The sequence below is a fragment of the Myxine glutinosa genome, chromosome 1 (assembly GCF_964187855.1).
Source record: "Myxine glutinosa chromosome 1, kmMyxGlut1.1, whole genome shotgun sequence".
NCBI classification, from domain to species: Eukaryota; Metazoa; Chordata; class Myxini; order Myxiniformes; family Myxinidae; genus Myxine; species Myxine glutinosa.
In genome coordinates this window covers 305,953,438-305,965,866 of record NC_136261.1, presented here as the reverse complement: position 1 = coordinate 305,965,866, position 12,429 = coordinate 305,953,438, and the positions used below count along the sequence as shown (strand labels likewise).

Genomic DNA, 12,429 nt, shown 5'->3' with positions numbered 1-12,429 from the left:
ATATATCTTGTGTGGGGGTGTGAAAAAAAACATTAAAAGTTGGATTTTTGGGGATTGTTTTTTCTTTTAATCGATCTATCATGGGAGCGGGGAAGTGTGAAAAAAAAATTAAAAGTTGGATTGTTGGGGATTGTTTTTTGTTTTAATCGATCTATCTTGGGGGCGGGGAAGTGTGAAAAAAAATTCAAAGTTGGATTTTTGGGGATTGTTTCTTCTTTTAATCGATCTATCTTGGGAGCGGGGAAGTGTGAAAAAAAATATTAAAAGTTGGATTTTTGGGGATTGTTTTTTCTTTCAATCGATCTATCTTGTGAGTGGGGGAAGTGTGAAAAAAAACATTAAAAGTTGGATTTTTGGGGATTGTTTTTTCTTTCAATCGATCTATCTTGGGGGCGGGGAAGTGTGAAAAAAAACATTAAAAGTTGGATTTTTGGGGATTGTTTTTTCTTTCAATCGATCTATCTTGGGGGCGCGGAAGTGTGAAAAAAAAATTAAAAGTAGGATTTTTGGGGGATTTTTTTCTTTTAATCGATCTATCTTGGGAGCGGGGAAGTGTGTAGGGACCCCACACCTTAGTGAATGAATGATCGTTTTTAGGCCATTTTCTCCGCTAAAGCAGGGGGTAGCCTTGCGGGCCCCATGACAATCATGGTTCCCTGTTTGAGGCAATGTTTTTATGGCCGGATGCCCTTCCTGGCGCCAAAACTCCTTAGTGGGTGTAGGAAAATTAACACCACTCCTTAGTGGGTGTAGGAAAATGTTTTAGGCCCACTAAAAATACCCCTGGCAATGCCGGGTACCCCTGCTAGTATTGTATACAGGAGAGTTCATTTGGAAGAGCATTTTGCCTGCGAGCCATCTACTTTGAGTTTAATTCGTTTTTTTTTTTTAACGGAACTTGGACTACAAACTATCACGAGCATGTCGTCTCAAGTGAGAGTATAAAGTTGTCTGTCGTCCTTGCAATCAGTTGAATGTAAGGATTCAATGACAGGGCTCGTTATAAATTTCTTCACATGACAGAAACACCTGGCGGAGGTTAGAACAATGATGTGGGCCCTGTTCCTGCACATTATGCATTGAAAAAGTTAGACCGACGAGATACATCATAATAGTCCAAGACAAACCAGCCTTATATTTAATTACACAAGTATTGGTTCACGAGTTATCAAGTGACCACGATATTCGTCATGTGTGTGCGTTTGTCTGTGTGTCTGTGTGTGTGTCTGTCTGTCCGCAGCATAACTACCCGATGATATCATCCGATCTTGATGAAACTTGGGTGGGAGGTTGATATCATGATCTAGTTGTGTCCTGCCTGGAGTGGGCGTATTGCGCCCATTGTGGGCGGAGCCACGCCCGAAAAAGATGTATTTTTAGGGGGTAATCGAGTTCAAGCTACATCTTCTCCGAGGGGTTTGGTGGAATCTGACAGGGGTTTCGATATTTGGTTAGGCCAATGTCACGTGTCTAGCCCCACGGAGCTCGATTTTTCATTCTTTTCATTTTTTTTTCATTTCATTTTTCACCGAATTTTCGGTATTGTGTCGCTAACTAACCTCATAACTGATTATACATTATTTTCTATCTCATTTCAAGGTCAGGAACCTTCGTTTTGACATTTCCAGGCCTGGCCTGTCCGGGCCTGTTTCGGTTACAGTCCGTCCTTTGTCATTGAATACCGCTCGCTCATGAACCATCGTCGTCTCCTGACTTGTACATTATTATTAATAATATATCTTTAAAAAAATATTTTTTTGGCATATTTTGACAATTTTAAATAATGTTGGCGTGTCCTGGTCTACTATGACTTATCTCGCTTATGTAACTTCTTGAAATGCCCTTCATAACCTCTGTTTGTGGTTTGGAAGAATATTTTTTTGCCAATCTGCTTCATTGTTACCAACACAGCGACAATGTTGCAGAAGCCGGGGATATAATTAAACAAAGAAAAACAGGCAATTGAATTTCTTCCGCCGATGGTATTCATTCTGTAAGAAATGAACACATGATTAAGCATCCGAAAGGATGATTAATCTTCCTTCAGGACAGATTGGCTCTCCAACCGCAAAGCCAGAAGAATGGCTGTTGCTGCACAGTGAATCATGACTCCATGCAACAATAATTATTTAATTGCACACGAAAATAAAAAAAGAAGCAAGCTCAGTCACACAGGAAATAAAAAACAATTATCGGAGACAAGGAACTTACGCGTAGTACTAGGCCCTACATTCAGGAAAGTATGCCTATGAGTTATTGGCATGGGAAGATAAGTTGTTGTGTTTGTGTGCTTCCCCTTCCCTCCCCATCTTGTCTACCGCTCCCCTTATTATATGTTTTATGTGTCGGTTTGACTTTTTGTGCGATTAATGTTAGCTCTTTCAAGAGCCTCGATCTTGTATACAAAAAAAACAAAAAACAAAAAAATTAACAACTTACAAATGAGATCAGGTTACATTAATATCAGTACGTCACTTTTTTTTGGAAGAACATTGTAAGTTTAATTACATCTTTTTGGTGCTGGCAGGATCGGCTAGAGGTGTGCACACTCACCTCCAATCTCTATTTTTTTTTTTTTTTTTTTTGTGGTATACAAGATCGAGGCTCGTGAAAGAGCTAACATTAATCACACAATATCTATAGCCTTGAGTTTGAATCTCGACCCAGCTATAAATTGTCACCCTGTTGTTTCGCAGGCAGGGCGAGGCATCAATATGTGCCGGACATTAAACTGGGAATCCCATCCCAGAATTAGTTCATCGACTTTAAAGATCCGACAGTGCCTTTAATGGAGAGTAGGAGAGCTATTTTCGGCACCATGGATAAATTACAAATTCCTGCACATTCAAGGCAAGTGTTATGAGTCAGAGTGGTGGCCCATCCAGGATTGTAGCCCCCCAAGCTAAAAAAACTGCTTCGGCAGAACCGACGCCTTGTGCAGAGCATTGTATAAAAGAAGAAGAATAATAACATATTTTTGTCATTTCATTTCAATATGATATAGGAAAATAACTTGAAAGAAATTACTTTGAGGAAATAAAGGTGGAGGCAGTGGATAGGAGAAAAGGGAGTTTAGGGGTGGTGAGGGCAGGAAAGAGGCAAATAAGTTAGGAGGAGATAAGCATTATAAGATGGAAGAAGTGAGGCATATTGAAAGAGGTTGGGGGGGAGGGGGGGGGCACCACTCCTGCAACCTTCCTCTCTCTCCTGGATGCTGTACAGTACATGGTTCTGATCACCATTGGCATCATCCATCAAGAGACAGCGGCACCGCCCAGGCCCTACTGCTCGTTGTCTTATACCATCTCTCTCTCGCACCCTTTGCCCTTTTAAAGCTCCATCTCTTCATGAGCACCACCATGAAGAACAAATTCATCTAGGAATCCACACCTTATTAACAATCCATAGTCCAGCCAATTATGGCTGGAATACTACTTCACCGGTGACATCATTGTTATCACCACATGTCCAAATTATACACCATGGGGAGTTGACGACATATGGCAAGTTTAATTTTTTTCGTTGAGCGGCTTTCGGAGAAAATGATGTCCACATTTTTTCCCTTTAATCCCATATGGCTGCCATACCATGTGACCTTTGATGTCAGAATTAGCAATACAATATTCTCAATGGGGAGTCCTTCCTATGTTTAAAGTTTCGCATCGATCAGCCAAGTGATTGCAAAGAAAACCATTTTTGGATGAGGATTTCAATTCAACCAATTATGGCTGGAATACCACTTCACCAATGATGTCATCAGTATCGCCCTATATATCCCATGGGTTATTAATGACATGCTAAGATTCATTTTTTTTTTGTTCAGCGGTTTAAGAGAAAATAATGTCCAATTTTTTTCCATTAATCCAATATACGACCTATGACATTATGACCTTTAATCCAATATACGGCGACCGTAACATACGACCTATGACATCAGAGTTAGCAATAACGTATTCTACATTGGAGTCCCTCCTAGGTTTACAGTTTTGCATCAATCGGACAAGCGGCTGCAGAGAAAACTATTATTTAAAATGAAAATATATAGATGCGGACACACACACACACACACACACACACACACACACACACACACACACACACACACACACACCAATAGTATCGCATTCCCTTCGGGGTGAGACTAATCAAGTAATAACAAATGAAATCTGAGCATTTGGGTCAATCTTCCAGAAGTGGTTGTCATACATCTCTCATGTCCACAATCGACTGAATGTCCCCTATAATAATCTCCTCTGATAACATTTTTACATGCTGTTTTATTGCAACCAATTATATGACGTTCATAACGTGGATTATACTAATTTTCTCAACCACAAATGTCCTGATTCAGTGATCAGTCTAACCGATGCTGTGCACACATCCACCGTGAGCATACATCTCATGAGACCTGCATGCATGCGTTCAGGTATAACATGGAATGCCACGTGAGCACAAGAGGTATAACATGGAATGCCACGTGAGCACAAGACGTGCCTTCTGTATCTGTACCAGTGCCCGGCAAATGCAGTCATTTGTAACAAAGCCGATGTGGGAATTCACTTTCGCGATGCCCCATTTTCCGCTCGATTGCACGATCTCGAACCACACTCGTCTGTGCTTTTTCTCGTTTAGCCATGAACAGCGGTTAAAAACACATTCCTCTCATCCCTTGCGTTCACACAGCTCCACAGTCCAGCCTATTATTTTAACTTTCACTATTGCAAATGATGGGCGACTGGTCGCGCATGGTGAAGGAATTCTATTTTGCAAACAGAGCTTGTGAAGCGGCATGTCCAACTGCCCACGGATGCCCGGGCAGGGCTCGTATCTGCTCCTTTGGACACTTCAAATATGATTGTCATGTGCAGCCTTGAAGCAGTGTTGCTTGAAAGAGCCCGCTCGCATTCTTATATGGTGCGATGCTTGCGATGTTTCTTGTAAATATGGCGTGATACATTAGAGACTATACTCGCTGCATTATTCCCTGGAATGTCTGTGTGCAGTATTTAAGTGACAAGGAAGACCCGCTCCCTTCTGGAGCAGCCTGGGTAGGGGGGTAGGGGTGGCGTGGGCGGATAGTGAGGGCAGTGGGGAAAACATATTTTGCACAATGGCTAATAAACCCGGTTTGCAGCAGGGGTCAGTAAACCACTTGCATTGTGGCACGTGCGCAGACGAAAATTCTCAATTGTCTACCCCCTCTGTAAGACGGTATGGTTGTGACCATTACCTGACCCTGGGTATAACCAACATGTATGCAAAATCTGGTGGAGATTGGCCTCGCCCTGTTTCTTTCTAGGATTTAAACCCTTTATGTGACTTCAGTAGGCCTGGTGTTGGCTTAGCGGTTGGGGTGCCGGCTTGGGATCCTCGGATCCTGGTGTTCGAATCTCGGTCGATCGCTGAATTAACACCAGGGGGGTTTACTCAGCCTGTCATCCTTCCGAGGTCGGCAAATTGAGTACCAGTTCACTGGTAATTCCCTGTGTGTCGCAAGAGGCGACTAACAGGGTTGGCGGCAGGAAGGGCATCCGGCCATTAAACATTGCTTCAAAAAGGGGACCACGGTGCCCAAAAAAGGCCAACCCCTGCTCTGCAGGGGAAAAATGGCCTCCGAAGGTGTTTTTTTTTTTTAATGCGACTTCAGTCCGGTTTGAGCACACTCCTTTGGCAAGTCCAGTGTCTTCTCCATAACCAGGATACCACGGGCTAGTGTTGAACATGCAGTGTTTTTGTAACAGTTTTGACGTGCACACTCAACTTTGCTAAAACAGATAATGCACAGCAGCCTACATGCAGAAAGCCAATGTGGTCTGAGTGCTAATTCATGTGCTTTTGCATTGTGGACCATTTATTCATGAATCGTGTGTCATGTGTCAATCAGATTCTGGTTATAGACATGACAAAGCAACACAGTGTGAGGGCAAACTATGTGCATGCGTCGTGTCATCCATACTTTTTGGAGCCAGTCTGGTGCCCCTGTGCTGCACAGGAGTAATTGCCGATGGTGTGTCCAAATTTTATGGCAATGGCCGTGTCGCAGTCGTCCACGGAAACCACCGCCACCTTCTCCTCCGAAGGTCCTCGCACAAGCCCCTCCTTGCCAACATTAGGCTGCGGCACACATCATAAAACGAGACATTACATTTTGTGATGCTCTTGGGGAAATTTAAAGTCAGCATCTAAATATAAACTGGAATGAACACAGGCAGATAGCTCATTTGCTAGTGCACTCCCCTTAAGAAACCACCAGTCTTCTGCTTGGGTTCAGTGCTTACAACGGAGGGAGAAATCTCAAAGCACACCTTTTAAATGGTGATAAGAAACCAGGTATCACGACTGCATTTAGCTTGTGGCAGTTAAATATCCCAGAGTACCTTTCAATTACATTTGACAATAATTGTATCATTCTTTTACTCCAGTTTTCCGAATAATTAGCAATTAGCCTTCAGTAGGTAAATGTGATGTGGTGCAGATATGGCAGGCATGGTGGGAAAAACGGCCGGCCTTTACTTGCGTCTTAATTACCTCATAATACCTTGTGATCAGAAAGACCGAGTCCATCATGTTACATTATTTTATTCTGATCTCATACACCAAGAGATAATATTATTATTAATGTTGTGTTTTTGCCTCAAAACAAAGCACTTCTACTCTTTTAATGCCCCAAATGACTCCCACTTTATCATGTAATTTACCAGGGAAAGTTTGTGCACAGCGTTTAACGAACCAGCTGGCCAGGCCTGACATTCAACTGGAATTGTACATGGTGCCAGCGATAACTCGCCTACTTTTCACAAAAGCTATCGTGTGACTTTCAACATTCATCAGTTGGCAATGTTCTTTGAAAGCAAGTAGAGCAAAAAGGGGAATAGAGCATGGATGTCTCATTCTGACGAAAGCCATTCCTCACCTTCCCAATTAATTGGTGCTATGAATATGCTAATTTATAGGCTAATGGTTATTGAAAGTTTCTTAACTACTTCCATCACCCAAGCAAATCCCTCTTTAAGCCACCATTTCAAAAATGGCAATGTTTAAATACATAAAATTTTTTAGTGTATTGTTTTCAATGAGATGGAGAAGCCTAAATTGCAGGTACCGAACAATATATATATATATATATATAGTCGCGTTCCCGGGGTGAACACCCCGAGAGACGGATAGCCGAACGAGCTTAAACTCCGAGGCATTCAATCCAATGGCAGTGTGAATACGCGCAGGGGATGAGGGCAGCGAAGCTCTTGCCTGGACGAATCCCACTGGACGTCCTCGACCCTGGTAATCAATTCAAACCGACACGGAATTATAATGCAAAAATACCGCCTTAATTGAAAGAAATGCCGGTAACAAAAGAATGTACGGTAAACTAAAATTCCTAACCGAGGGACCCTCTATACAGACTCGTATACAAAACAAGAAGAAATATAACTGGAAAATAATGCATGTTTGTTTTTGTACTCAGCTTTGAGCGGCTCTTGAACCCCGTCAGAAATCGTCACAGCCCCCGCGTCCTTGCGCGGGAAAACGCATCCTTGCGCGGGAAAACACACCTTGGCGCGCAGTAGCCAGGCCTTAGCGCACCGTTCGTTCACTCCAACTGCGCTTGTCCTCGTCATTTCTTTTAATAAATCCTTTCGTTATTTTCTGTACATTCTAAACCCGGTTTTTGTTTGAGTTATTTTCTGCAGGTTGAAGACTGCCCGGCGGGATCGCTCAGGCAAGTGCTTCAGCTTCTTCTTCTTCTTTCTTCCTCCCGCACATATATAGTGAAATCCGCATTTGATCATCGCCTTCGGAGTTAAAAGCTCGCTATTGGCCATTCGTGATCCCTGTGGTGTTCACCTGAGGGAATCACACAACAATATATATATATACATATATATATATATATATATATATATATATATATATATATATATATATATATATATATATATATATATATATATAACTGTGAGAAATAGTAGAAACTCCACAGTACGAGCAGGGCGTCTCATTTGCATTAAATAAATAATCCGGAGATTAAATCAGACGCGGACGTAGCTTCAGGACGGTCGATCTTTAATTTTCGACAAGCTTTCGACCAACAAAGGTCTTCTTCTTAGTCTACACTCTACAGAAACAACAGGCATGTATATCAGACAAGTATGTATAGTGACATGTGTGTAAGATGTGTGATGTGTGTAGCAAATGCATACAAAGGGAAGAGCCACACTAAAGCTCACTCACCGTCCCCAAGTTCAGCGGAAGTGAAGCGCAGCTTACAGTTATCGTTCATACAATTGCAAGTTCATACAATCCTAAACATACAATTGCAAGCATACCATACAGTCAAGCACTCAGAGTAAGACGCATTTGCTCAACAAAAATGGCAGAAGAAACTTCTCTCTGCCAATTAGAAACACACTTCATTGCAAGAAACTATGACCCTCACTCTGTGAAAGAAGCAATAAACCGAGCAAAACGCATACCGAGAGCAGACCTTCTGACTTACAAACCCAAACCTGCAACTAACCGTGTCCCACTGGTAACCACCTACTCTCCGACCTCATCCCAATTGCCAAGTATTCTGAATAAGGCCCTTCCTCTCCTCCATCAATCAGAAACACTCGGCACCACATTTCCTCAACCTCCACTAACATCATTTCGACGTGGTCGGACACTCAGGGACCTCTTGGTAAAAGCAAAGCACCCACAGCCCCACAACAAACAAACTAGGATCCCTGGCTTCTATAAATGCACAGCAAACAAATGTATTATTCACAAGCATTTACAAGAAGGAAACAAATTTTGTAGTTCTAGCACTGGACAAAAATTCCCCATCACCTCCGATATGAACTGCAAATCTACATGGGTCATATACCTAATCACTTGCCAAAAGTGCAACAAACAATATGTTGGAAAAACTGAGAATACACTCTACACACGATTTAATAACACCCGGTCAGAAATCAACAACTTCCACACCAGTCAGGGCAAATCTCTACCTTACACGATACACTTTAATCAACCGGATCACTCTATAAATGACATTCAGATCTCTGCCATTGAATCAATCACAAATCGATCACACACCACGATCCTGAAACGTGAGTCCTTTTGGATACATAAACTTCAGACAAAAATCCCTCATGGCATAAATTTTGATGATTAAAGAATGTTCCTACATCAACCCAATCAAATCATTAACCATAACCCATTCATTCATTCATTCATTCATTCATTCTACCTTTATATGTCATTTATATAAACTAGGGCATGCCCGTACTATATATATGCCCGTACTATATATATATCTAAAATTATATCCCCCCCCTCTATTTACATGAAATGGTTTGGTCCATTCGCAACGCCAAAGCGAACGGCGAACGGCTTGCGAGTACGGTGACAATCCCCCCCCTCTATTTACATGAAATGGTTTGGTCCATTCGCAACGACCACAGAACCCCCCCCCCCCCCCTCTATTTACATGAAATGGTTTGGCCCATTCGCAACGCCAAAGCGAACGGCGAACGGCTAAATCGCCATAGCTCGCCCGTACGTGGGTGCCCGTTCCTTGCCAAAAAAAAAAAAAAACGCTACCCGTACGCTCTACCCCGCCCGTACGCCCGTAAACAAAAAAAACAACGCTCTTCGCTTCCGCCCTTCGCTTTGACTGAATTGGGAGAAATAATGCGCATAAGAAATCGAGAAATTATTATTTTCTCCGGAAGAAATCGAATTACGAACCGTAATGGCGCAGGCTCTCGGGCTCGCAACAACGCGTCCTGTGATTGGCTGCCGGAAGTGAAGTCTTCACTGTCACAAATGTGAAGCGATGAATACGATGAATCGCAAATTAGTTTTTATTAGTTTTAAAACATAGTTTAACGGCAACATAGTTTGCCGACGGGAAATAAATGAATACGCTCTCAAATGTGCCATCCGAGGCAGAGTCTGTTCGCCACGTTCGGCACACGTGATAGCTCGCTGCTGTCTGATTGGTTGAATCGTTTTTTGGACATAGCTCGGTAACTACTTCTGCGATTAATTTAAAACCTTGAAAAGGCACATCCTCGGGTCCCCAGCAATATACCTGGCAAGTTTCAAGTATATCGGACCGGTAGTTGTCGAGAAACAGCGGTCACAGACAAACATACAAACATACAAACATACAAACATACAAACAAACATACACACAGAGATTAGTGGAATTATAGATAGATATATAAATATATTATATGAATATAAATGGTATATGAATATATGCTTGTGTGTTTATGTATGTATGTATCTCTATATTTGTATATGCACGTGCACCGGAACTGTAACGCAAACGGTAAGCTGCGCTTCACTTCCGTTGAACTTGGGGACGGTGAGTGAGCTTTGGCATGGCTCTTCCTTTTGTATGCATTTTCTACACATATCGCACATCTTACACACATATCACTATACATACTTGACTGATATACATGCCTGTTGTTTTTGTAGACTAAGAAGTAGACCTTTGTTGGTCGAAAGCTTGTCAAATTAAAGATCGACGTCCTGAAGCTACGTCCGCGTCTGATTTAACCTCCCGATTATATATATGTATATATATATATATATATATATATATATATATATATATATGTATATATATATATATATATATATATATATATATATATATATATATATATATATATATATATATATATATATATACATACATACATATATATATATATATATATATATATATATATATATATATATATAAAGCGCGCCGTTACGCGCGCTGCTTGTGAGCAAGGAGGAAGCGGACAAGCGGTAACATATAAACATCTTTATTGTAGGAGCTCACTGTAACACTGTCCCGCTCCGGGCTGGGCGCCCGGTGTATATCATGAGGCCACGCCTACCCCTCGGGCGTGGCCACCGCCCACTTGGTGCGCGGGATGATGTCACCACGCCAGTGGGCTTTTGTGTCCGCCACACGCGCCCCCCCAGAATTCCCGCGCATCTGGAGGGCCAGTTTGCGGGGCAGACGAATGACCCGGCCGAAGCGCCCCCTGGCGATCGGCGGCGTCCGGGGTGCAGGGATGCCAGGTGGGATGCCCCTGGCTGCCCCTGGGATGGGTGCAGGACCGGGGGGCGGCGTGGCGGCGGGGCTGGGCGGTGCCGGGGGTCCGCCCGCAGGAGGGCGGCCCCGACGTGGGGGTCGGGCCACTGGCGGTGGATGGTCCACATCGAGGTGGGCCGGCTTGAGGCGGTCTACCGAAACGCGGTCAGGAGTACCGCCGATGTCCAGGGTGAAGTGCTTCGCCCCGGTCTCCAGCACGTGGAAAGGCCCGTCGTACGGGGGCCGCAGTGGTGTCCGATGGGCATCGTGGCGGATGAAGACGTACTCCGCCGCGCGAAGCTCCGGGGCGACGTGCGTCGGTGGGTGCCCGTGGCATGCCGTTGGCACCGGGGCGAACCTCTGGGCGGTCTCTTGCAGAGCGGACCATGGTGCCGTGGAGTCGGGGAGGAATTCCCCAGGCACCCGCAGCGGTTGCCCGAAGACCAACTCCGCCGCGGATGCGCGCAGGTCCTCCTTGGGCGCCGTCCGGAGGCCCAGCAGGACCCAGGGGAGCCTGTCGACCCAGCCGCCGTCGCGGAGGGTGGCCCGGAGCGCGGCCTTCAATGAGCGGTGAAATCGCTCACACAGGCCGTTAGCCTGGGGGTGGTAGGCCGTGGTTCGGTGCAGCCGGACCCCGAGCCCCTGCGCAACCGCCCCCCAGAGCTCCGAGGTGAACTGGGGGCCGCGGTCGGATGAGATGTCTGAGGGGGCGCCGAACCGGGCGACCCAGGTGGCGATGAAAGCCTGCGCGACATCGGCCGCCGTTGTCGACGCCAAGGGCACGGCCTCCGGCCACCGGGTGGTGCGGTCCACCATGGTGAGGACGTAGGTGAAACCCCGCGAGGGGGGCAGAGGTCCCACCAGGTCCACGTGGACGTGGTCAAACCGGCGTTCCGGCACCGTGAACGGGGCCAACGGGGCCTGGGTGTGCCGGTGCACCTTGGCGCGCTGGCACGCGAGGCACGTCCTGGCCCAGCCGCGGACGGCCTTCCGGAGGCCATGCCAGACGAACTTGTCGGCGATCAGCCTTTGGGAGGCCCTCGCGCCCGGGTGGGACAGGCCGTGGATGGCGTCAAACACCTGGCGCTGCCAGCCCGCGGGCACGATGGGGCGAGGACGCCCGAGGGAGACGTCGCACAAGAGGGCCGCGCCCGTGCCGTCGAACGGCACCTCGGTGACGCGGAGGCCCGTGACGGCGGTCCGCAAGGCCTGGACGTCGGGGTCAGCGGCCTGGTCCGCTGCCATCCGGGCATAGTCGATGCCGAGGTGGACTGCGTGGGCGACGGCCCGGGAAAGGCAATCCGCCACCGGGTTGTCCTTCCCCGCGACGTGCTGGATGTCCG

The 12,429-nt window shown here is 45.5% G+C and overlaps 1 protein-coding gene across 12 annotated transcripts in view; it reads right to left on the bottom strand.

Annotated features, from left to right (window-relative positions):
• The window catches only part of LOC137439601 (cadherin EGF LAG seven-pass G-type receptor 2), a 460,955-nt gene that overhangs the window by 125,145 nt on the left and 323,381 nt on the right, over positions 1-12,429 (bottom strand). For all 12 annotated transcript variants that reach the window (XR_010986965.2, XM_068135567.2, XM_068135551.2 and 9 more), the window contains exon 6: positions 5,957-6,114. Coding sequence is in view for 11 of the 12 variants with exons in the window: in XM_068135567.2 (XP_067991668.2) it covers positions 5,957-6,114 (158 nt within the window). In the remaining variant the exon portion in view is untranslated. The remainder of the gene's footprint in view (positions 1-5,956; positions 6,115-12,429) is intronic.